The sequence below is a fragment of the Delphinapterus leucas genome, chromosome 10 (genome assembly GCF_059928025.1).
Source record: "Delphinapterus leucas isolate spDelLeu-1000000601 "Yukka" chromosome 10, BTC_Dleu_Yukka2, whole genome shotgun sequence".
Lineage (NCBI taxonomy): Eukaryota > Metazoa > Chordata > Mammalia > Artiodactyla > Monodontidae > Delphinapterus > Delphinapterus leucas.
This window is the reverse complement of record NC_143138.1, coordinates 52848935-52875849: the sequence shown is the minus strand read 5'-3', so window position 1 is coordinate 52875849 and position 26915 is coordinate 52848935. Positions and strand designations below refer to the sequence as shown.

The window sequence follows — 26915 nt, the reverse complement described above, 5'->3', positions numbered from 1 at the left end:
ACACAGCTGTAAAGACCCTGCCTTCTGTGACTCTGGCGTGGTTTTCCAACTTGATAGAAGTCCCTTCGAGGGAGGAAGTGCCACGTACTCTTCCTACTGCATAACTTTTTTTAAAAGGCCATCTTTGAGTAAAAATACTAATGATTATTTTAAAGTAAAATCCAAATATTTGTTGGATTCTAGGATGTAGCTTAATGAGGGACACGTCTGTTGCCATGGCATTTGTGTTGAAGCAGTCATTTACCCGGGCCTGACCCCTAGTGAAACCCAGAAACACTATGGCATTAGCATTTAACCATTGTTTCATGAAAGATTTTGCGAATGAACTTGTTTGTTCGTAATATTAAAAGGAAAATCTTTTTTTAAAAATATTTATTTATTCATTTGGCTGCATTGGGTCTTAGTTGTGGCACGTAGGGTCTTTCGCTGTGGCGCGAGGGCTTGTGGGCTCTGGAGCGCGCGGGCTCAGTAGTTGTGGTGCGCTGGCTTAGTTGCCCCACTGCATGTGGGATCTTAGTTCTGACCAGGGATCAAACCTGTGTCCCCTGCATTGGAAGGTGGATTCGTAACCACTGGACCACCAGGGAAGTCCCTAAAAGGCAAAATTTCTTGTGCATGTGTTTTAAGTAGGATTTAACTTATAAATGGACCTTTTAAGAACTGTTTTTTCCTCTTTACCCTTTATATTTAATCAAACTTTACTACAGTGATGGTAATTACATGTATTTCAATAGCTGTTTTTGAGGGCACTTTCTCCATACCTTGGTTACTTAACCATGTTTTGATAAGAAAACTACCTAAGGAAAATAACAACAACGATACTTAAAATTTATAGAGCACTTACCTGTACCAGCCACATAAGGATTGTTTACATACTGTGATTATCCCCTTAAAGATCAGGAAACAAACACAGAGCTGTTAAGTAAATTGCTGTGAGGTTACATAGCCAGAAAGGGGCAACATCAAGATTCTGAATTGTGCGGCCTGGCTCCACTGGACTGTCTCTGCAGGAAGAGAGCTTTCTTTGTAGGAAAAGCAAAAAGATGTCTAGCAGTTATTAAGGAATTTTATCTGATTCTCTGTGATGTAATCTGTCTCACTGCAAAAAAATCTCGCTGATAAAAGATTAATTGAATTCATTGTCGGTGAAGATACATATGTAGCCCTGGACCCCAGCACAGTGCCTGGCTTACAGATAAGACATCAGTATAACTTCCTGATTTAAGGCCAGCATGAATTAATGAAAACTAGTTGGTCCTTCCGGTAAATCATGTAAGCCTCATTTTTCTCATCTGTAAATTGAGATATTTGGATTTAGTCATCTCTTAAGTCTTATCTCTTCTGACATTCTGTAATTATTTCTAATTGTAAAGCTTGTGAGTTGTATATTTTTAAAGAAATGTTTTGAGAACATATTGTAATTGGATTTAAATTAGTAAAGTATTTCTTTGTATATGTGGGCTGTTTGATTCCACTCAGGGAAGAAATCTCGAGTCTGCATTTTTCCCTGAAGGTGATAATTCAGGATAGTGTGCAGCCAAAAAAACCCCCACAAAATACTGAGCATCATCAGGAGTAAAACTGGTTTCTATTATGTTTGAATTATTGCAAGTAGGAAACCTCAAGATATACACTGGACTAGAGATCTGTTAAGAGAAGTAACTTGTCAAGTAAGTGAATGGTTTTCTGTGTGAGGACTTACTCTAAAAATAATGAAATTGTTCAGTCAGAAACTTAATTTTGGGAGAAGTTGGGATTAAAGATCCCCAAGGTTATATGACTTGTGGGAAACACAGATTTTTATCAGTTGATGCTGTTTTCTGGCATGATTGGTTATGGGCATGTGATGCAAGGAATAGTGGTACCACATATATGATACTGGACTGGTAATTTTCAAAGGATTAAGGAAACTATTGCCTGTTATGTGTCACTACTGCTAAAAAATATGTTTTTGAGAGTCCAGTGGCATATTGATATTTTATGATGGTCAGCAATCTATTAAGGCCACATAGTAAATAATCCAGGCTCAGTGAGCCATAATGGTCTCTGTTGTAACTACTCAACTCTGCCCTTGTAGCCCCCAAAGAGCCATAGATAATCCATAAGTGGATGGGTGTGGCAGTATTTAGTAAAATTTTATTTGCAAAAACAGGCAGCAGACCAGATTTAGCCTGTGGGCTCTTTGTAGACCCTTGCTTTAGGCTATTACGGGCATCAATTTTATCAGTAAGCACAGGTGCCAGTTAATAGAGGTTTCTGGTTAATGGAATATGATGTTTGGCCCCTAATAGGTGCTCAGTAAATAAACATTGGATGATTGATGACCAGCTTTTACTTTATTCCAGCTAGAGGTATAGTTTCAATGCAGGTTTAAGAAATGTCAAGAGTGGTTCATATATTTCCCCTTAGTGCTGCTGTCAAAAACAGAAAACAGAGCTGGAAGAGCTACAGATGTCAGCCAATACAGTGGTAAGTCAGCTGGTGTGAAGTCCATGTGAGAGAAGGTCAGCAAAAGTACTTTGAAAATGCAAAACACACAGGAGCTTTGAGTTAGGAAAAAGAAAAGACCCAAGTTCAGCATGGGACTGTTACTATTGAGTGACCATGGACTAACATTTTGGGGCCTTATTTGTAAAGTCAGGGCAGTGGCTGTTAGACTGCACAGGTAACCTCTTTATTTATTTGTTCATCAAGCATTTATTAGAACGTGCTGTGCATAAAATGCTCTGCTGGGTCATCTGGAGGAAACGGGGCTCACTAGGTCCCTGCCCTCCAGGAGCTTATAACCTTCTGTGGGGAAAGACTCAAAGTATATAGTAAAAAAAATCAAATGTCAGTCTGAAATAATTGCTAAATAGCTTACATAAGTTATTATGGAAAGGGTGGTATCTGAGTAAAATTTTGCTAAGTAGGGTGGGGAGGAGGACACTGCAGGACTAAGGGAACGTGTTGCTGTAGCTAAAAACCTGGTGAAAAGGCCTGGGGCGCTCAGGTGTGGAAGAGTCCTTAACTAGAGGCCCCCAGGTGTGGGAGTCAGCCCTTCCTACCATTCGAAGCTGTGGGATTGTGGGGCAAATTACAGCCTCCTAACTGAGATTCTTTCATAGTTCCTGGGATTAAAAGAACTGAAAGAAATTATGTGTAATATACCTTCCTCTTAAAATTAGTGTTCACTATTTTAAATTATAAAAGTAATACATGTTTCTTGCCAGAGAGAGAGAGAAAAAAATGAGGATAGGAATGTTCATTTTTTCTATGTGTATATTTGTTTCTTAAACAAAATAGGCTCATACCTTGTGTTTTGAAGTCAGATTTTTTTTCTTTATGTATCAGAGGGGTTTTTTTGCGTGGCAGTAGATATGGATTTCTTCCCTTTTAATGACTGAATAAAATATATGGTTCTATCATAATTATAAGATTGGTAAACAGATTATTATTGTTATACCCCATTTTCCACTTGCCAAATATTATCTTTGGGATAAATTCTTTTAAGTTGAATTGCTGGGTCAAAAGTATATATATTTTAAGTCTTTTTGTATATTACTAAACAGTATTTTTGGAAAGCTGTACCATTCTACATTCCTACCATCAGTATGTGAAAGTACTTGTTTGTCTAGCACTATTGCTGACACCAAGGATTATTCATTTTAATCTTTGCCTATCTAGTAGGCAGGTTAAAAATTGGCATGTTAATTTAAAGGCAGTTTTATTGTACAATATATATCATGTTTGTTAATTAAGAACTATTGCATTAGTGTGACTTTGACCTTCTGGAGCATAGGAACTGTTAATAACCATTGGATCAGCACTTGTTGGCTTTGGTGAATGTTTACTGAATTAAACTCAGTGGTTTTCAGATCATGTCTAGTCAGGCTGCAAGAGTGAGAGAAATGATTTTAATGTGATGTGGATTGCTGAATGATGATATTCAAAAGTGGGGAACTGATGGGGTGGGAGTATCATATATTATGCTTGTTACTTGAGTGTTGCTAGGTGCTTTACTGTGTAGCATGTTCACTGTTTTGGAGAAGAGGGCTTTGAACCCCAGGTTACACAGCTGAGCTAGGATTCAGGGTTGGTTTTGTCTAACTTTCCACTGTATGTGCACTCCTTGACGTATTGGAGGGAGGTAGTCTTGAGTCACCGGGTGCAGATGCTACAGCTGGTTAAGTTTCTCCCTGCTCTTGCCGGCTGAGGAAAGGGAGGAGATGCTCTTTGTGAGATGGACAGCAGATCAAAACCCCCCACCCTATCTGGGTCATCAGATAACTTATGGAAGGCCATGCAGAGGGTCCAAGCCCAAAAGTATCTCCAGTGATGACTCCTCATGGCTCTTGTCACCAGAGCTTTCAGGTAAAATAGGATGATTTATTTTATATCATACAAAGCCAAGTCAAAAATGTTAATTTTACAATGTTGGTATCTTACTTGGGTAAAGAAGGAATATGGCAGGTTAGAATTCTCTCTGTCATGATGCTGTGGACCATAAAGTTTCCTACAGAAGTGTGGAAGTGTGAATCAAAGGTCTGCATAGAAAGCAGGCATCAGGCACACAAACCTGTGCTGAGCAAGAAGAGTACAGTGCTTCAGCTTTCCACAGTAGCAGGAAAGGAAACTGGGAGGAAAGGGAGGCAGAGTGCTGCTTGATTTTACCTTTTGTCATCCCTGTCTGTCGTGAGCTGTGGGGGAGAAGACTGGAAGCTGCTCCTGATCAGTGACAGTGATAATAGTGTGGAGGAGCGTTGCTGGATTTAAATCCTGACCGACCCTTCTTTAGCAAATTGCTTAATCTTTCAGATTATACTGTTTGCCTTTTAGGATTATCCTGAGGATTGTATGAGGTAATGTTTGTAAAACACTTCAAACAGTGGCATACATGGAAAGTGTTCAAGATAGCTGTTGCTAACGTATTGTGTGTACTTAGTGTTCTGACTGCTCATTTTCATGATTCATGTTTTTATGTTATCTTTTTAAAACACTGTTGAGGTGTTATAAAAAATTTTTTTCTAGTGTATCACTGATCAAGGAGGTATGAATTGTAATAGTCAAAGAATTTTAAATCCATCACTTCAGAGATTTGTCTGGATTTACCTCCCCCTCTGTTTAGAAGACAGGGAGCAAATGGAAATACCTGACTTGTCTGGGTTCACACATCTTATGGTGACAGTGTTATAGTTGGAAATCACATCTCCTAGATCTTCACATATTTAATTCATTAATTAAATTATCATTATAAAGTTTATGGACAGTACATTGTATTGTTGAATTAGATCTTTTGAGGACGTAAAACAATATCATGAGCACACCTTTACCTCTATACTGTTTTGGTGACTTTGTGTGGAGTTTTTCTTTTGTAATCAATTTGGTTTTCAAATTTGAGCTGAGAAGTGAGAGTTGATGGCTGTTACTGCTTTATGGTAAAACCGAAGTTCTTTTAAGTGCTTGGATCCTCTACTTGGTTCACTCACAGAGAGTGACTTATTTGAATAGGGTTCAGACAAGTAATTTGAAATACAGGCTTATTTGCTATGGAGAATTTCATTGTAATTGGATCAACAAATCTTTCCTCCTTTTGGTCCATCCACTAGGACAGGGTTTGGCCTATAGACTGTTTTAGTATGGCCAGCAAGCTAAGAATGGGGTTCGTTTGTTTTTTACATTTTTAAAGAGTTGGAGGGGGGGAACTAAAGATAAATATGTGACAGAGACCTTATGTGACCTGCAAAGCCTACAATATTGCTATCTAGTCCCTTACAGAAAAAGTTGCCCAGTGCCTGGATGAGGACATGAAAATAACTTTAATAGAATTTGATCTAATGAGAAGTTACGTTTTTTTAAAATTTTTATTTTATGTTGGGGTATAGTTGATTAACAATGTTGTGTTAGTCTCAGGTGTACAGCAAAATGAATCAGTTATGCATATACATGTACCTATTCTTTTCCAAATACTTTTCCCATTTAGGTTATTATAGAATATTGAGCAGAGTTCCCTGTGCTGTACAGTAGATCCTTGTTGGTTATTTTAAAAATAGTTGTGTGTACATGTCAATCCCAAACTCCCAATTTATCTCCACCACCACCCCCCCCACCACCGCCTGCCTTTCCCCTTTGGTAACCATAAGTTTGTTTCATTCTGTGAGTCTGTTTCTGTTTTGTAAATAAGTTCATTTGTATCATTTTTTAAAATTTATTTATGGCTGCATTGGGTCTTCGTTGCTGCACGCAGGCTCTCTAGTTGTGGCGAGCAGGGGCCACTCTTCTTTGCGGTGTGCGGGCTTCTCATTGTAGTGGCTTCTCTTGTTGTGGAGCACGGGCTGTAGGTGTGCGGGCTTCAGTAGTTGTGGCTCGCGGGCTCTAGAGCACAGGCTCAGTAGTTGTAGTGCGTGGGCTTAGTTGCTCTGCAGCATGTGGGATCTTCCTAGACCAGGGCTCAAACCTGTGTCCCCTGCATTGGCAGGCAGATTCTTAACCACTGCGCCACCAGGGAAGCCCCACTGTATCATTTTTATAGATTCTGCATATAAGTGGTATCATATGATATTTGTCTTTATCTGTTTGACTTACTTCACTTAGTATGATCATCTCCAGCTCCGTCCATGTAGCTGCAAATGGCACTATTTCATTCTTTTTAATGGCTGAGTAATATTCCATTGTATATATGTACTACATCCTTTTTATCCATTCCTCTGTTGATGGACATTTAGGTTGCTTCCATGTCCTGGGTATTGTAAACAGCGCTGCAGTGAACACTGGGGTGCATGTATCCTTTTGAACCTTGGTCTTCTCTGGATATATACCCAGGAGTGGGATTGCTGGATCATATGGTAGCTCTATTCTTAGTTTTTTAAGGAACCTCCATACTGTTCTCCATAGTGACTCTACCAATTTATATTCCCACCAACGTAGGAGGGTTCCCTTTTCTGCACACCCTCTCCAGCATTTATTGTTTGTAGACTTTTTGATGATGGCCATTCTGAGTGGTGTAAAGTGATATCTCATTGCATTTTTTTCCCCCTTTGGCTGCATTGGGTCTTCGTTGCTGCGCGTGGGCTTTACTCTAGTTGTGGCGAGCGGGGGCTACGCTTCGTTGCAGTGCGCGGGCTTCTCATTGTGGTGGCTTTTCTTATTGCAGAGCACAGGTTCTAGGTGTGCGGGCTTCAGTAGTTGTGGCTCATAGGCTCCAGAGCACAGGCTCAGTAGTTGTGGCACGCGGGCTTAGTTGCTCCACGGCATGTGGGATCTTCCTGGACCGGGGCACGAACCCGTGTCCCCTGCATCGGCAGGCGGACTCTCAACCACTGCACCACCAGGGAAGCCCCTTGCTGAGTATTCTTGGTTGTAGGTTCTTCCCTTCCATCACTTTCAATATATTATGCCACCCCCTTCTGGCCTGTGGAGTTTCTGCTGAGAAATCAGCTGATAACCTTATGGGAATTGCCTTGTATATTATTTCTTTTAATAGTTTTTCTTTGTCTTTAATTTTTGTCAGTTTGATTGCTATGTGTCTCAGCATGTTCCACCTTGGGTTTATCCTGCCTGGGACTCTCTGTGCTTCCTGGACTTGGGTGACTGTTTCCTTTCTTTCCCATGTTAGGAAAATTTTCAGCTATTATCTCTTCAGATATTTTCTCAGGTCCTTTCTCTCTCTTTTCTCCTTCTGGGACCCCTATAATGTGAATGTTGGTGTGTTTAGTGTTGTCCCAGAGGTCTCTTAGACTGTCTTCATTTTTTTTCATTCTTTTTTTCTTTATCCTGTTCTGCGGCAGTGATTTCCACCATTCTGTCTTCCTATCTGTTCTTCTGTCTCATTTATTCTACTATTGTTTCTTTCTAGTGTGTTTTTTATTTCAGTTATTTATCGTTTATTTCTGTTTGTTCGTTAGTTCTTCTAGGTCTTTGTTAAACATTTCTTGTATCTTCTCGATCTGTCCCTCCATTCTTTTTCCAAGATCTCGGCTCATCTTTACTATTATTACTCCGAATTCTTTTTCAGGTAGATGGCCTATCTCCACTTCACTTAGTTCTTTTGGGGTGTTATCTTGTTCCTTCATCTGGAACATTTCCCTCTGCCACCTCATTTTCTCTACCTTACTGTGATTGTGGTTTCCATTCTGCAGCCTGCAGGGCTGTAGTTCTTCTTGCTTCTGCTGTCTGCCCCCTGGTGGATGAAGCTGTCTAAGAGGCTTGTGGAGGCTTCCTGGTCAGAGGGACTGGCTGCTGCCCTGGTGGGTGGAGGTGGGTGTTGTCCCTCTGGTGTGCGGGGTTGTGTCAGGGAGCGTGTTTAGTGGGGAGCTGTGTGCTCAGGAAAACTTTAAGTATTAGTCTGTCTGCTGATGGGTGGGGCTGTGTTCCCACCCTGTTGGTTGTTTGGCCTGAAGCATCCCAACACTGGAGCCTACAGGCTGTTGGGAGGGGCCGTGCCTTGGTGAGAAAATGGCCGCCTCCAGGAGGGCTCACGCCCCTGAGTACTCCTCAGAACTACTGCTGCCAGTGTCTTTGTCCCCGCAATGAGCCACAGCTGCCCCCCGCCTCTGCAGGAGACCCTGTAATACCAGCAGGTAGGTCTGGTCCAGGTTCTTATGAGGCTACTGCTCTTTTCCCTGGGTCCTGATGTGCATGAAACCTTGTGTGCGCCCTCGAAGAGTGGAGTTTCTGTTTCCCCCAGTCCTGTGGAATTGCTGCAATCAAACCCTGATGGCCTTCAAAGCCAGATTCTCTGGGAGCTTTTCCTCCCATTGCCAGACCTGCAGGCTGGGGAGCCTGATGTGGGGCTCAGAACTTTCACTCCTGTAGGAGAACTTCTGTGGTATAATTATTTTTCAGTTTGTGGGTCGCCCATCCGGTGGGTATGGGATTTGATTTTATCGTGATTGTGCCCCCTCTTACTGTCTCATTGTGACTTATTCTTTGTCTTTGGATGTAGGATATCTTTTTTGGTAGGTTCCAGAGTTTTTTTGTTGATGATTGTTCAGCAGTTGTGATTTTGGTGTTTTTGTAAGAAAAGGTGGGCTCACATTTTTCTACTCTGCCATCTTGTCTTGGAAGCTCTAGTTATGGTTTTTTTTTTTTTTTTTTTTTCTGTGCCCCATGGCTTGTGGGATCCTAGTTCCCTGACCAGGTATTGAACCTTGGCCATCAGCAGTGAAAGCATGGGATGCTAACTGCTGCACCACCAGGAAGTTCCCTGATTTGTTTTTAAAACACCTTTAAAATATGCCCTCTTTAAGAAAACCTAATATAGAAATGCACATTTAGATGAACTATTTAGAGAATAATTTTAACATCATCACTAAAGAGTGCTTTGTAGAAGGGCTTTCATCTTAGTCTGTTTAAACAGGAACTCTCTGCTTGTACAGGTATATGTTTACAGATCATTAACTGTTTGGCTGGCACACTTAGTGTGTCTGTTTCGCTGCCAGCTGAAGGCTCAGGAATTGAAGATAAAACTTTCTTAAAGTTCATAGATGTTACGTAGGTGCATTCTTTCAGCATTGTTTGAAGCCACACAGGCCCCATTGTCCTACTTGCCACTCTAAAGGTATATTAATTGGATAGAATGAAGTATGTATGTAATTTTTACTTTATTTTACTCATACTGTTAGGCTCTGTGTTGTGTTTTCCAAAAATGACTTGGAATTTAATGGCTTTTGTTTATTGAATGGTTAGGCCATTAAAGATGATTTTTAAATGTCCGTCAATTCAAAACATAGGCATCCTGAATTTTAACATTTTTTGATCCTTCTAATTGTATAATAGAATAAAGAGAAGGTTCATGACAGACTTTTTAGTATCTTCAAACTTAGTTCAGCTTGGCTGTGGCAAGGCAGCTGAATACTGACAACTCGGTACAGTGACTAGAAAGTTTTCCTAAGTTTAGTGAAGGAGGTATGTTTTATGATCTGTTATTGATGAGAGGGAGCCGCTTGAATTTTATAGGTATGAGTGATGAATTATTATAGTGGATTGTGGTAAAGGCCCAGGATAAGCAATGACAGATGAGGTATAGTTATGAAAACAGAGACTCCGTGCGGTTGTGATTAAGAGATAAGAATGTTGGTAAAGGATCTTCTGTGTGTAGGACAGGTGCTGTAGAGTGAATGAGTCCCCTCAAATTCATGTTAAAATTCTGACCCCCAGTATGATGGCACTAGGAGGTGGGGTCTTTGGCAGCTGATCAGGTCATGAAGGTGGAGCCCTCATGAATGGGGTTAGGGCCCTTACAAAGGAGATTCCAGAGAGCTCTCTCACCCTTTCTGCCATGTGAGGACACAGTGAGAAAACTGTCCCTCACCCAGGAAGCCAGCCCTTACTAGACACCAAACCTGCCAGCACTTTGATCTTGGACTTCCCAGCCTCCAGAACTGTTAGAAATGCATGTCTGTTGTTTAAAGCCACCCAGCCTATGGTGTTTTTGTTATAGCAGCCCAGAGAGACTAAGATACGGTTTCTGGTTTTGGCGAGCAAGCAAGCAAGTACCCGTTAAGAATGGGATAATTTCTTTCCTGTAAGCATCTTAAAAGCAAGGACTTTATATCTTGCTTACTGTTAAGATTACTTGCCCAGAGAATATTTGTTGAAAGAAGGGGACAGACGTGACACACTGAAGGAAACACACAAATAAGCTGACACACTACAGTGAAGTATATGACACACTGAAGGAAACACACAAATAAGCTGACACACTACAGTGAAGTATATGAAGTGTGTGGTATGTTGTGGAAGTACAAAGGAGGGTGCTTAACCAGACTTCTGGAGTAAGAGAAAGCTTCTTAGAGGAGACTAAACTGAGACAGGAAGGATAAGGTAGGGTTCTCCCAGGTGCAGTGAGGGGAGGGGAAGAATGTTCCAGAAAGAAGTGAAAGCGTGTGTGAAGATTTAGAGTTGAGAGAGCAAGGCCTCTCTGCTGCACTGGAAGAGGTTGTGAGTGGCTGGAGCCTAGCGTGCAGGTGGTGGGACATGGTGAGAGATGGGCAGGAAAGGTGAGGGAGCCTTTGCAAGGGACATTGGCCTTTACAGTTTGCCCTTTACTGCGAGAACAGCAGGAAGACCCTTGGGGTTTTTTTTCTGACATTTTATGAAAATTCCCAACATATGGAAAAGTTGAAGGAATTTTACAGTTAATATTCATATACCCAAACCCAGTTCTTCCATTCACATTTAACTATTTTTGCCTTATCATATGTGTCCCACCATGCAACTATGAAAAAAAATGCATTTCAAAGTAAATTGCAGATGTTGGTATATTTCCCTTTAAATACTTCAGCATGAATATCATTAACTAGAATCCCTTTCAGGGTCTTAAGAGGGAGAGTGGCATGATTCAGGAAGATCACTCAGCTGCAGGGTACGGAATGGATTAGAGCGTGGTATGAACTTGGTGAATGTTCACTTTTGAGTGGTATGTTTATATAGTGAGAGAAGAGAACTGGGAGGCCGATGGGTTAAGACAGAGAAAAAGCAGTCTAACAAGTAATGTGGTTGGAAGATGTGTATAACCCTAGAACAAGACTATATCTTTGCAAATACCTCAGATGAGATTTCTGGAAATAGTAGGTAACAAATGAGATTTTGTTTACAGAGTATGTCTTCATTGGCCTCTGTAGACCTTTCAGGAAATCTGTTTTCAGATGTCTGCATTTGCCATCAAGACAAATCATGTCAGAGTTCATTTAGGTGTAAAAAAAAAAAAAAAAAGTGACAGCAACAGAAAATGGTCATTATAATTGAGGCTTAAGACTTATTTTAAAATGTGTAGAATATGAATGTTTAATTTTCAACCATCTGTAACTTCCAAATGTCATTAAAGTTGAAGACGGGAGAAATTTTGTTCCCAGAAAGACTTTGTTTCGGCAAGCAAAGTACGTCTTCAAGCATCTTGAGAATCTTCTTTGTTAGGTTTAGAATATTCTTGAGAATAAGATATTCTTCTGTTTTTCTTCCCTCATTGTATTTTCTTCTGAGGACAAAGGGGAGTTGCACTCTTGAGAAGGTTGACTTGGATTCTCTTGGGAGGTTTGGATTACTGTCACCATGTTCCCACAGTCTTTGTGACTGTGGCCTGGCCTCAGTTTCCTCATCTCTAAGTAGAGAGGGTTAGAGCTCCTTATAACCTGTATGTGTTTATGAAATGTTCTTTATTCTCATTGTGAACACTTGTAATTTGTTACCAGAAATGAGAAATTTCAAATCACAGAATGGGAGGAAAAAATCTCTAACTACCATATTTACCGTATTCCATTTATTTGGCAGTATACTCTTTTTTTCCAAATTTAATGTTGTAAAATTTTTCTTAAAATGGGTCCCCAAGGGCTTCCCTGGTGGTGCAGTGGTTGAGAGTCCGCCTGCCGATGCAGGGGACATGGGTTCGTGCCCCAGTCCAGGAAGATTCCACATGCCGTGGAGTGGCTGGGCCCGTGAGCCATGGCCGCTGAGCCTGCGCGTCCGGAGCCTGTGCTCCGCAACGGGAGAGGCCACAACAGTGAGAGGCCCACGTACTGCAAAAAAAAAAAAAAAGGGTCCCCAAGTTTTAAAATTCCAGGAGAGAAGAAATTAGTATAGTAAAACAAACTTTCCCAATCCTTAGAGGTAGAATCAGGAGAATGGGAACATAACCATCCATCACTCAGAGGCTGCCCACAGAGAGGAATGCATTAAATCATTTTTCTTTTTCTTCTGAAAATAAGTGACCCCTGGAAGCAGGAGTGTCTTATTCTTTTGTCATAATACAAAAATAATAAGCAGTATGTTTAATAGTCTTCTAAAGATTTAATTATTGTTTATTTGTTGTATATTGGAAAGAGGGTGCTTTGGAGTTCAATTCATATGAATTCAGATTCTGGCCTTGTCATTTCCTACCTGTTTGAGACTTTGGATAAGATACTTTAACAATTCTGAGCCCCAGGTATCCTCAAATGGGAGGTAATCATCATTCCGCTAGAGTTGTGGTTGTGTTGGAATTACTGCTGGTTAAATGCATACGGTAGGCACTGTGTGTTTGCTGCTCCTGCTGCTTCCATAGAGATGGAAGCAGAAGCCAATGATGGTTCTGTTTGACTAGGCTGTGGGCAAAGGGAGGTAAACTACAGTCCTTTAATTTTTCTTATATAGAAGCACATTGATGGACTTGAAATTTCATCCCTTTTCTGTCCTGACTTCTGAGGCTTTTGCATTAATGCACACTAAAGTTTAAAAACCCTCCCAGGACTTCCCTAGCAGTCCAGTGCTTAAGACTCCGTGCTGGGACTTCCCTGGTGGCACAGTGGTTAAGAACCTGCCTGCCAGTGCAGGGGACACAGGTTCTAGCCCTGGTCTGGAAAGATCCCACATGCCGTGGAGCAGCTAAACCCGTGTGCCACAGCTGCTGAGCCTGCACTCTAGAGCCCACGAGCCACAACTACTGAGCCCACATGCCACAACTACTGAAGCGTGTGCACCTAGAACCCATGCTCCACAACAAGAGAAGCCCGTGCGCTGCAACGAAGAGTGGCCCCTGCTCGCTGCAACTAGAGAAAGCCCACGTGCAGCAACAAAGGACCAACGCAGCCAAAAATAAATAAATAAATAAAATTTATTTAAAAAAAAAAAAAAGACTCCGTGCTTCCACTGCAGGGGGCATGGATTTAACCCCTGATCGGGGAACTAAGATCCCGTATGCCGCAGGGCACGGCCCCCCAAAAAAAAGAACCCTCCCTAGGTGGGTAAGGGGACAGAATTTGTATTTGTTCATTCAGGGATTTGTGAAACTTGTATTAATATCTTGGCATATTTTTTTGTTGTTTGAGACAGTCTGTCAGTGGCTACTGTGTAGGAGGATTAGGAATATACTTTTCACTATGAAGAGTTAATAGGTACTGGAGATGCAGCAGTTATCAAAACACAAAAATGCCTGTTCCTCTGGAGTTTTGGGGGGTAGGGAGTGACTAAGCAAAAAAAAGAAAAAGCCGTATTATGTTAGTAAGTTCAATGGAGAAAAAACAAGAAGCAGTAGGGGTGTTGGGAGGTTGTGATTTTATTGATTGATTGATTGAGGTTGTGATTTTAAATGAGGTGGTTAGGGACAACAGCCTACCTGAGGAAGTGATATTTGAGGGAAGTTACGAAGAAGCTTAGGTAACACATAGAAGAGTATGTTCTAAATAGAGGGAACAGTGGATAAGGGCCTTGATGTGGGACTCTTTTATTAATAATTATGTAAGTGAATGTTTGGGGGGAAAATGCAAGATAATGATATTAATACTTCTGTGCATATTGAAATGTGAGTTCTTTATGGGACATCCAAATAATGATGACCAGTAAGTAGTTCAGGAGAGACTGAGGCTGGAAAGAAGTCTGTGAGTCACCAGATTATAGGTGGTATTGAAGTCTTGTGTGGAGATTCCACTAGAATTATATGTAGAGCGAGAAGAATAGAGGTCTGAAGAAGGAACCCTGGGAGACACAAATGTTGGGGGCGGGGGTGGAAGCTTGCAAGGAAGACTTAGGACCAACCACCTAAAGGTAAGTGGTAGAACAGGAGGGGTGGCGCGACTGTAGCTGTGGCAAGGGAGGGTCTTCTCTGCCCTCTGTTTCCCTTAACCTCTCTGCCAGCTCCCAGCCAAATCAGCCTTTGAGTTCAGCTGTCGCACCACACCACTAATACTTTAGTTAAGGCCTACCTCATTTCTTGCTAGGACTCCAGTAATTGTCTATTATCTAGTCTCCTTACTCCCAAACCTACCCTTGTCAGTCACTCTTCCACACCTCTGTGATAGCAGTCTTCCTAAAATACCTAAATACTGCCAGTGACTCTTCAGGATAAAGCCTAACCATCTCAGCCTGGCATAGGATGCCCTTTGTGATCTGGCATTCCCTTTTTATTCTCACTTTCTGGCTCCTTTTCCCCCTTACATTCTGAATTTCATGCATTCAAATTATTTGTCCCTTCTAGAAGGACACTTCTTTGTCTCCAGGCCTCTGTATATGCTTTCCTACTTCCTGGAATGACTAACTCTCTGTGGTTCATTAACACTACAAGATCTGGCTGAAGTGTTACTTTCTGTGCAAAGCCCTTTTTGACTTCCAAGCAAATCCAGGATCTTCCCTTTGCTCTGGTTTCCTGCTTGTTGCACATCTCTAGTGCAGTCCTAATGACAGTATCTTGAAATTGTCTTCTGTTTGTTTTCCCTCTCCAATTTATGAGCTCCTAGGACAGCAACTTTGACCTGTGGATCTTTGTAATCCTAGCGCTTGGCTTAGTGTAGTAAACGTCTAAGTGACATCTAAACGTCTGAGTTCTCAAAGTGTGGTCCTTGGACCAGCTGCATCAGCAACACCGGAAACTTGTTAGAAATGCAGATGCATGGGCCCCACCCCAGACTTACTGACTCAGAAAGCCAGGAGGTGAGGCCCAGCAGTGTGTTTTAACAAGACCCCCAGGTTATCCTGATGCATTTTTTTTTTTTTTTTTTTTTTTTTTTGCGGTACGCAGGCCTCTCACTGTTGTGGCCTCTCCGGTTGCAGAGCACAGGCTCCAGACACGCAGGCTCAGCGGCCATGGCTCACGGGCCCAGCCGCTCCGCGGCATGTGGGATCTTCCCAGACCGGGGCACGAACCCATGTCCCCTGCATCAGCAGGCGGACTCTCAACCACTGCGCCACCAGGGAAGCCCTCCTGATGCATTTTTGAGAACCATTAGTCCAGTGAAATGAATGATGGTCAGCATTCACTGGGGAGGAGTTTCCACCACGGTGAAAAGCCCGCGCACCGCATCGAAGAGTAGCCCCCACTTGCCGCAACTAGAGAAAGCCCGTGCACAGCAACGAAGATCCAACGCAGCTTAAATGAATAAATAAAATGAATTAAAAAAAAAGTATTTATGTATTTTATTTTTCACTGGTTAACCTTATGATGTCCATTTTAAGCATGATCATAATGGAGCTCATGTCATTATCATAGATATTCCTGTTTTCAACCCAGTCTGTATTTTGATGGACCATTTTAATGGTTCACTGCAAAAATAGTACTGAAAAGTAAATACTCATTTAGTGGCAAGTTCTTTATTGCTTAGTTAAGTCTATACTTATTGCTGTGAAATGTTGGAAATGGTTCAGAACCATTCTGACCAGTACAGTTGAAAATAGCACTGACTGCTCTGGGACACTTTCTTTTGAGTTTGGCATACATACCTATGTGGCCACTCTCTTCTCTGTTCCGTCTGCATCACTTGGCCTCAGCTTGGTACCAGAAGGTTGATAAACACCAATGCAGAGGTGGGTACTGCAATTTTCTGACAGCATTTAGATATAAAGATAGTTATTCAGAAGATCCAGGACATATAGAATTTTTTAAGTGCTTAACATGAAAATGAAAATAACTTTTAAATTCTCAGAGAACTCATGAGTCTTCAGAAATAAGTCCTTAGATCCAAGAAACTTACCTTTATTAAGTACCAATAACACAATATTGCCAATAACAAAATAAGTCCATGAAATAGTAACATGTAGTATTTAAATAAATTCACAATATAAAAGAAACTCACCAAAACATTGACTAGCTAGCCTAGTTTCCAACTTTTAAAATTTGTGCCAAGTTTAAATCACATGATTTCTTGCTATTAATATTTTTTAAGTCTACATTTTATTTTTGTCTATTCTACATTCTCTGTGCCCTTGTTTTTGCCCAACTCACTATCCCCAATCCTCACTCCTCTCCTTTGCGCATATTTCTTATGGCTTCATGGTTTTGGTGAGGCTACAGTCACAGTTCCCTGCCCAGGTCAGTTTTTATGTATTAGCCTTCCTCCATGAGTGGCCCTTAGGTATGCACATAACCCCAGCTGGGCCAACTTTACCTGAGAGTCTTCAGACTGAAAACTGACAGAGTCTTTTGTTCCTTGTAGATTAAATGAGGATGGCATAAGAGTTGAGCCTCCTGAAAAATACCCATAGAGGAAGCCATTTGTAATAGGATGAAATGAGACTTAACAAGAGGAGCAGAGATACCAAGAGAGAGAATCCTGGAGGTGAAGTCTGCATCTTCACCTGTATAATTACCTAGTTATTTTCCATCAAATTACCCTTTTGGTTGAAGCTCGTTCCAGTTGGGTTTTCTCTTGGCACACTAGAAAGCATTCTTTAATAATCCATATTATAATTTTAAAGATTTGTCCTTTTTTACAGGTGAAGATGGAGCTGGAAAAACAAGCTTAATAAGAAAAATTCAGGGAATAGAGGAGTATAAGAAAGGAAGAGGATTGGAATATTTGTACTTAAATGTTCATGATGAAGACAGGGATGGTGAGTGTCGTTTATTTGTAATGTAAATTTACTGAAGTCTTTCCAAGTTGCACTGCTGTCCATATTAATATTAGTCTTTGACTTTTCTTAGTGTGTCATTTTTTACTAGGAGACCTACTGTGTCATGCCAGTCAGTAAATAGTTATGTTAGGGCATACTTTTATTGGTTTGAGATTGGGATTCATATAGTGGTATTTTTAAACGTCTTAAGGTATTGGTGTGCAGACTTTAGCTTTCTTGCTAACCTTGAAGAATCTCAAATTTTCAGTTCATTTTCCCTCCGATAGTGAAATAATAGTATCCTATGATTGTTTTGCCCTCTTTTTACCATCGTCTCATTTTTCGACATGAAAGTGGCATTTACTCCCCAGCTTTTCTTATCTGATCAGCCATTTTTTTCTTCTATAGATCACTTGCCTTCTCATTTTCGTATATAATATCTTGAATATGCATGGCTCTATCTGCTGATGGTAAGAATAGAAACATGTTATTCAGTCTGTGGTTTGGGATTGAGAAATATGAAGTAGAGGATGCTGATTTTCTGTGTTGGCAGTTAAATCATTTTCTTGAGTATTCATTAGGACTTTACTGAATTGGTAGATGTAACTCAAGTAGGTGAACCTTGCCAAAGGAGACATCTCCTGTGGAGATGCCTTAAAATACCAAGTAGTATTGTTAGTTGGATGATGAAATGACTTTATCCTGTTGCCTTGGTAACTTTCTTTTGTCTGTTGTAGATCAAACAAGATGTAATGTATGGATCTTGGATGGAGACCCGTATCACAAAGGCCTCCTTAAATTTTCACTGGATGCCATTTCTCTGAAGGACACTCTAGTTACGTTGGTTGTTGATATGTCAAAGCCTTGGACTGCTTTGGATTCTTTACAGAAATGGGCAAGTGTTGTTAGAGAACATATTGACAAATTGAAAATTCCTCCTGAAGAAATGAAAGAAATGGAACAAAAGTGTGAGTAGTCTAGAAAATAGATTTCAAAGACAAAATATCCTAGCTGACTATCACAATTGTCAGGAACTTTTGACTTTGAATAAGGTTTAATGAAGGAAACTCAACGAGAGTACTGCTTTTGAAATTCAGTTTGAATGATGTGCTGTTTTAATATAGTTTTACATTGGAAACATACACATAACGGCAGACTCTTTAGTAGAGGCGCCTTTTCTTCTTTGCCAAAAGGCCGTATGTGTTCCTTTTGGAAAGCGGGTTTTCAGGATAAAAAAATCTGAATCTTTCTTCAGCTGCTCATTTTCAGTAGTCTCGTTTCTTGATAAGTAGAGCAATCTTTATTAACCTTGTCAAAATGAAGTATGTCCATAAAGATGTTGAGTAACAACATAAATATAAAGATGTTAAGCTGGTTTTATGATTTACAAAGTACATAATATATTTTGTACGTGCCCATGTAAGTTGGAAATTTTCATGGAAATTCTGAAAATGATACGGGTCATTTCTAACAAGTTGTAAGCCACTTGTCACGGTTCTTAATTTCACTGGGAGCTCTTCATATGTCAGTGTTGCACTTTGCTTAAGAAAATATACAGATGGTATGCTGCTGTTCTTTGCTATTGTTAGCCGATAACTTTTAGGGGAAATTTGACAGCTCACTGGAATTTATATGCACGGAAACAGTAAAAACTTAAGAGAATGTATGTCCTAAATTATTGAAAAGGGTGTCTAACTGCTTTTAATCTATACCTTTTTTTCCTTGTTGGCCATTACCTCTGGGGCTTTTCTCCCCCCTCTCAAAATTTATTCTATAGCAGTCAGTGGTTTTCAGTGTGTGGTCCTAAGACCAGCAGCATCAGTATCAGTACAGTTGAGAGCTTGTGAGAAATACACATTCTCAGGCCCTTTCCCAGACTGCTGAATCAGAAACTGCTGAAATCTGGTGCATGCTATAACTTGAGAACCAATTAGATTTCAGCCTCTGATTTGAAGGGTAATAGCTACCAGAGCTGCTAAAGGTATACGCATGCCCCTCTGTTCCTGGTGGAATCATGCTCAACTGTTCAAGATTCCCTCCTCCTGACCCCATGTAAGTTCAGGACAGTTTTCCTTCTTTGTGGCTCTGTATAGTATTCCCCCATATACTGTTTTAATCCTGTGCTGTGGATAATTTGTTTCCAAATTGGTTGTTTTGCCTTTAAACATGAAAATCAGTTGTATGGAAATCGCTGTGTGTGTGTATCTGTCACTGGCCCCTTAAGAATTGCTTGAAGAGTAAGTACTAAATCAAAGTATACATTGTTAACGCTCTTGGTGTATTCACATTAACTTTTTTTTTATTCAAACAGAAAATCACAAAAATTATAATCATCAGTTCACTCAGTCCTGTGTAATTAATTTTTTTTCATCTTGATCTTTTGTTAGCACTTTTATGAATCCATCAGTTCTCCATTAGAGTTCTGAAAATGCTCATTCATTCAGTTCAGCAGTATAGTCAGTTACCAGAAACCTGTATTGTCAGAGTCTTTTCCATGAATTCCTTGAAGATGAAACCCTTTTATAAGAACATTTTTGCAAAAGCATCAGAGTACACCCGGAACTCTCTGTAAATGACAAAAGACTTAAAAATGACCACGGTTAAAGATTTGATGAGGGCTTCCCTGGTGGCGTAGTAGTTGAGAGTCTGCCTGCCGATGCAGGGGACGTGGGTTCATGCCCCGGTCCGGGAAGATCCCACATGCCACGGAGTGGCTGGGCCTGTGAGCCATGGCCGCTAAGCCTGTGCATCCGGAGCCTGTGCTCCACAACGGGAGAGGCCACAGCAGTGAGAGGCCCGCGTACTGCCAAAAAAAAAAAAAGAAGGAGCAGTCATGAGGGTGACAATCCCCTAGATAAAACTCTGAAAGAGGCAGGCATCCTTGAGGCCCCAGCTCCTACTGGAGGATCCTTAAAAAGAAAAAAAAGAAAAAAAAAGATTTGATGAAAGTTCATAATAATGCAGTTGACAAGGAAATTCAGTTATTTCTGAGATATACATTTTAAATAACTAGAATTATGACTTACAACATTATACCAGAACATATAAGATTTTTAGAAATTTCATGTAGTGTCTGAAACATTTATATTAACATATTTCCATACAAATAACCCAAAGAAAGTTTAGTGTTAGTTTTTTTGTTTGTTTTTTTATACTGCAGGTTCTTATTAGTCATCAGTTTTATACACATCAGTGTATACATGTCAAACCCAATCGCCCAATTCATCACATCACCATCCCCACCCCACCACGGTTTTCCCCCCTTGGTGTCCATACGTTTGTTCTCTACATCTGTGTCTCAACTTCTGCCCTGCAAACCGGTTCATCTGTACCGTCTTTCTAGGTTCCACATACATGCGTTAATATATGATATTTGTTTTTCTCTTTCTGACTTAATTCACTCTGTATGACAGTCTCTAGATCCATCCACGTCTCAACAAATGACTCAATTTCGTTCTTTTTTATGGCTGAGTAATATTCCATTGTATATATGTACCACATCTTCTTTATCCATTTGTCTGTCAGTGGGTATTTAGGTTGCTTCCATGACCTGGCTGTTGTAAATAGTGCTGCAATGAACATTGGGGTGCATGTGTCTTTTTGAATTATGGTTTTCTCTGGGTATATGCCCAGTAGTGGGATTGCTGGATCATATGGTAATTCTATTTTTAGTTTTTTTTTTTTTTTTGGCGGTACACGGGCCTCTCACTGTTGTGGCCTGTCCCGTTGCGGAGCACAGGCTCTGGATACGCAGGCTCAGCAGCCATGGCTCACGGGCCCAGCCGCTCTGCGGCATGTGGGATCTTCCCGGACTGGGGCACGAACCAGTGTCCCCTGCATCAGCAGGCGAACTCTCAACCACTGCACCACCAGGGAAGCCTTATTTTTAGTTTTTTAAGGAACCTCCATACTGTTCTCCATAGTGGCTGTATCAATTACATTCCCACCAACAGTGCAAGAGGGTTCCCTTTTCTTCACACCCTCTCCAGCATTTGTTGTTTGTAGATTTTCTGATGATGCCCATTCTAACTGGTGTGAAGTGATACCTCATTGTAGTTTTGATTTGCATTTCTCTAATTATTAGTGATGTTGAGCAGCTTTTCATGTGTTTCTTGGCCATCTGTATGTCTTCTTAGGAGAAATGTCTATTTAGGTCTTCTGCCCATTTTTGGATTGGGTTGTTTGTTTCTTTAATATTGAGCTGCATGAGCTGTTTATATATTTTGGAGATTAATCCTTTGTCCGTTGATTCGTTTGCGAATATTTTCTCCCATTCTGAGGGTTGTCTTTTCGTCTTGTTTATGGTTTCCTTTGCTGTGCAAAAGCTTTGAAGTTTCATTAGGTCCCATTTGTTTGTTTTTGTTTTTATTTCCATTACTCTAGGAGATGGATCAAAAAAGATCTTGCTGTGATTTTTGTCAAAGAGTGTTCTTCCTATGTTTTCCTCTAAGAGTTTTATAGTGTCTGGTCTTACATTTAGGTCTCGAATCCATCTCTTGAGTTTATTTTTGTGTGTCGTGTTAGGGGGTGTTCTAATTTCATTCTTTTACATGTAGCTGTCCAGTTTTCCCAGCACCACTTATTGAAGAGACTGTCTTTTCTTCATTGTATATCTTTGCCTTCTTTGTCGTAGATTAGTTGACCATAGGTGCGTGGGTTAATCTCTGGACTTTCTATCTTGTTCCATTGATCTGTGTTTCTGTTTTTGTGCCAGTACCATATTGTCTTGATTACTGTAGCTTTGTAGTATAGTCTGAAGTCAGGGAGTCTGATTCCTCCAGCTCTGTTTTTTTCCCTCAAGACTGCTTTGGCTATTCGGGGTCTTTTGTGTCTCCATACAAATTTTAAGATGATTTGTTCTAGTTCTGTAAAATATGCCATTGTTAATTTGATAGGGATTGCATTGAATCTGGAGATTGCTTTGGGTAGTATAGTCATTTTCACAATATTGATTTTTCCAATCCAAGAACATGGTATATCTCTCCAACTGTTGGTATCATCTTTACCTTCTTTCATCAGTGTCTTATAGTTTTCTGCATACAGGTCATTTGCTCCCCTAGGTAGGTTTATTGCTAGGTATTTTATTCTTTTTGTTGCAGTGGTAAATGGGAGCGTTCCCATAATTTCTCTTTCAGATTTTTCATCATTAGTGTATAGGAGCGCAAGAGATTTCTGTTCATTAATTTTGTATTCTGCATCTTTACCAAATTCATTGATTACCTCTAGTAGTTTTCTGGTGGCATTTTTAGGATTCTCTATGTGTAGTATCATGTCATCTACAAACAGTGACAGTTTTCCTTCTTCCTTTCCAATTTATATTCTTTTATTTATTTTTCTTCTCTGATTGCCGTGGCTAGGACTTCCAAAACTATGTTGAATAATAGCGGTGAGAGTGGACATCCTTGTCTCGTTCCTGATATTAGAGGAAATGCTTTCAGTTTTTCACTATTGAGAATGATGTTGGCTGTGGCTTTGTTGTATATGGCCTTTATTGTGTTGAGGTAGGTTCCCTCTATGCCCACTTTCTGCAGAGTTTTTATCATAAGTGGGTGTTGAGGTTTTTCAAAAGTTTTTTCTGCATCTGTTGAGATATCATATGGTTTTTTTTCTTCAGTTTGTTAATATGGTGTATCACATTGATTGATTTGCGTATATTGAAGAATCCTTGCATCCCTGGGATAAATCCCACTTGATCATGGTGTATGATCCTTTTAATGTGTTGTTGGATTCTGTTTGCTAGTATTTTGTGAAAGATTTTTGCCTCTATATTCATCAGTGATACTGGTCTGTAATTTTCTTTTTTTGTAGTATGTTTGTCTGGTTTTGGTATCAGGGTGATTGTAGCCTCAAAGAATGAGTTTGGGAGTGTTCCTTCCTCTGCAATTTTTTGGAAGAGTTTGAGAAGGATGGGTGTTGTTAGCTCTTCTCTAAATGTTTGATAGAATTCACCTGTGAAGCCATCTGGTCCTGGACTTTTATTTTTTGGAAGATTTTTAATCACAGTTTCAATTTCATTCCTTGTGATTGGTCTGTTCATATTTTCTGTTTCTTCCTGGTTCAGTCTTGGAAGGTTATACCTTTCTAAGAATTTGTCCATTTCTTCCAGGTTGTCCATTTTATTGGCATAGAGTTGCTTTTAGTAGTCTCTTAGGATGCTTTGTAGTTCTGCGGTGTCTGTTGTAACTTCTCCTTTTTCATTTCTAATTTTATTGATTTGAGTCCTCTCCCTCTTTTTCTTGATGAGTCTGGCTAATTGTTTATCAATTTTGTTTATCTTCTCAAAGAACCAGCTTTTAGTTTTGTTGATCTTTGCTATTGTTTTATTTGTTTCTATTTCATTTATTTCTGCTCTTATCTTTATGATTTCTTTCTTTCTGCCAACCTTGGGTTTTGTTTATTCTTCTTTCTCTAGTTCCTTTAGGTATAAGGTTAGATTGTTTATTTGAGATTTTTCTTGTTTCTTGAGGTAGGCTTGTATAGCTATAAACTTCCCTCTTAGAACTGCTTTTGCTGCATCCCATAGGTTTTGGATCATCGTGTTTTCAGTGTCATTTGTCTCTAGGTATTTTTTGATTTCCTCTTTGATTTCTTCAGTGATCTCTTGGTTATTTAGTAACGTATTGTTTAGCCTCCATGTGTTTGTGTTGTTCACGTGTTTTTCCTTGTAATTCATGTCTCATCTCATAGCGTTGTGGTCAGAAAAGATGCTTGATATGATTTCAATTCTCTTAAATTTACTGAGGCTTGATTTGTGGCCCAAGATGTGATCTATCCTGGAGAATGTTCCGTGCGCACTTGAGAAGAAAGTGTAATCTGCTGTTTTTGGATGGAATGTCCTATAAATATCAATTAAATCTATCTGGTCTATTGTGTCATTTAAAGCTTGTGTTTCCTTATTTATTTTCATTTTGGATGATCTGTCCATTGGTGTAAGTGAGGTGTTAAAGTCCCCCAGTATTATCGTGTTACTGTCTATTTCCTCTTTTATAGCTGTTAGCAGTTGCCTTATGTATTGAGGTGCTCCTGTGTTGGGTGCATATATATTTATAATTGTTATATCTTCTTCTTGGATTGATCCCTTGATCATTATGTAGTGTCCTTCCTTGTCTCTTGTAACATTCTTTATTTTAAAGTCTATTTTATCTGATATGAGTGTTGCTAGTCCAGCTTTCTTTTGATTTCCATTTGCATGGAATATCTTTTTCCATCCCCTCACTTTCAGTCTGTATGTGTCCCTAGGTCTGAAGGGGGTCTCTTGTAGACAGCATATAGATGGGTCTTGTTTTTGTATCCAGTCAGCGAGCCTATGTCTTTTGGTTGGGGCATTTAATCCATTCACGTTTAACGTAGTTATCGGTATGTATGTTCCTATGACCATTTTCTTAATTGTTTTGGGTTTGTTTTTGTAGATCCTTTTCTTCTCTTGTGTTTCCCACTTAGAGAAGTTCCTTTAGCATTTCTTGTAGAGCTGGTTTGGTGGTGCTGAATTCTCTTAGCTTTTGGTTGTCTGTAAAGCTTTTGATTTCTCCATCAAATCTGAATGAGATCCTTGCCAGGTAGAGTAATCTTGGTTGTAGGTTTTTGCCTTTTATCACTTTAAGTATATCATGCCGCTCCCTTCTGGCTTGTAGAGTTTCTGCTGAGAAATCAGCTGTTAACCTTATGGGAGTTCCCTTGTATGTTATTTGTCATTTTCCCCTTGCTACTTTCAATAATTTTCTTTGTCTTTAATTTTTGCCAATTTGATTACTATGTGTCTCGGCATTTTTCTCCTTGGGTTTATCCTGTATGGGACTTGCTGCGCTTCCTGGACTTGGGTGGCTATTTCTTTTCCCGTGTTAGGGAAGTTGTTGACTATAATCTCTTCAGATATTTTCTCTGCTCCTTTCTGTCTCTCTCCTCCTTCTGGGAACCCTATAATGTGAATGTTGTTGTGTTTAATGTTGTCCCAGGCTGTCCCCAGGCTGTCTTCATTTCTTTTCATTCTTTTTCTTTATTCTGTTCCGCAGCAGTGAATTCCACTATTCTGTCTTCCAGGTCACTTATCCGTTCTTCTGCCTCAGTTATCCTGCTGTTGATTCCTTCTAGTGTAGTTTTCATTTCAGTTATTGTATTGTTAATCTCTGTTCTTTAATTCTTCTAGGTCTTTGTTAAACATTTCTTGCATCTTCTCGATCTTTGCCTCCATTCTTTTTCCAAGTTCCTGGATCATCTTCACTATCATTATTCTGAATTATTTTTCTGGAAGGTTGCCTATCTCCACTTCATTTAGTTGTTTTTCTGGGGTTTTATCTTGTTCCTTCATCTGGTACATAGCCCTCTGCCTTTTCATCTTGTCTGTCTTTCTGTGAATGTGGTTTTTGTTCCACAGGCTGCAGGATTGTAGTTCTTGCTTCTGCTGTCTGCCCTCTGGTGGATGAGGCTATCTAAGAGGCTTGATGGGAGGGACTGGTGGTGGGTAGAGCTGACTCTTGCTCTGGTGGGCAGAGCTCAGTAAAACTTTAATCCACTTGAGTGTTGATAGGTCGGGCTGGGTTCCCTCCCTGTTGGTTGTTTGGCCCGAGGCAACCAAACACTGGAGCCTACCTGGGCTCTTTGGTGGGGCTAATGCCAGACTCTGGGAGGGCTCACGCCAAGGAGTACTTCCCAGAACTTCTGCTGCCAGTGTCCTTGTCCCCACAGTGAGCCACAGCCACCCCCCGCCTCTGCAGGAGACCCTCCAACACTAGCAGGTAGGTCTGGTTCAGTCTCCCCTGGGGTCACTGCTCCTTCCCCTGGGTCCTGATGCGCACACTACTTTGTGTGTGCCCTCCAAGAGTGGAGTCTCTGTTTCCCCCAGTCCTTCGAAGTCCTGCCATCAATTCCCACTAGGCTTCAAAGTCTGATTCTCTACGAATTCCTCCTCCCGTTGCTGGACCCCCAGGTTGGGCAGCCTGACGTGGGGCTCAGAACCTTCACTCCAGTGGGTGGATTTCTGTGGCATAAGTGTTCTCTGGTTTGTGAGTCACTCACCCAGCAGTTATGGGATTTGATTTTATTGCGATTGTGCCCCTCCTACCATCTCATTGTGGCTGCTTCTTTGTCTTTGGATGTGGGGTATCATTTTTGGTGAGTTCCAGTGCCTTCCTGTCGATGACTGTCCAGCAGCTAGTCGTGATTCTGGTGTTCTTGCAAGAGGGAGGGAAAGCACGTCCTTCTACTCTGCCATCTTGGTTCCTCTCCCACATTAACTTTTTTTAAGTAAAGGTTTTGACAATTTTGCAAACGATTTCTAAAAACTTACTAGTATTGATAATATCTCCCTAGTTTTTATGGGGGTTATAGGGTAAACATGGCTCAAGATTGCACCTAGGTAAAGAGGAGGAGACCTGAATAAAGGGTTTTGAGAAAGGAAGTTAATATTAGAAAGCCATCTGGAACTGTCTTTTAGATCGTGGAAACCTTCCACCCCCCCCACGTATTTATATTTTCTTCTATCCTTTCAGTGCTGTTTGTGAATTAGAGAGGGTAGAGGGACAGAGCTCAGTTGTGACTTGCCCACAGTAATTTGCACAGATTGAACCAGGCCTGCATTGAACCCCACTCTTTGGAGCCACTCAGTGTTTTATTCTGCCTCCTGATAATTAATGTGGGTCCAGAGT

General features: G+C 40.5%; 1 protein-coding gene across 3 annotated transcripts in view; it reads left to right on the top strand.

The window, feature by feature from the left end:
- Window positions 1–26915, top strand: part of DYNC1LI1 (dynein cytoplasmic 1 light intermediate chain 1) — a 41312-nt gene that overhangs the window by 3037 nt on the left and 11360 nt on the right. For 2 of the 3 annotated variants that reach the window (XM_089918974.1, XM_022553769.3), the window contains exons 3-4: window positions 17158–17274; window positions 18012–18242. The exons of the other annotated variant lie outside the window; for it this stretch is intronic. In XM_089918974.1, coding sequence (XP_089775100.1) covers window positions 17158–17274; window positions 18012–18242 — 348 coding nt within the window. The remainder of the gene's footprint in view (window positions 1–17157; window positions 17275–18011; window positions 18243–26915) is intronic. 3 annotated transcript variants of the gene reach the window in all.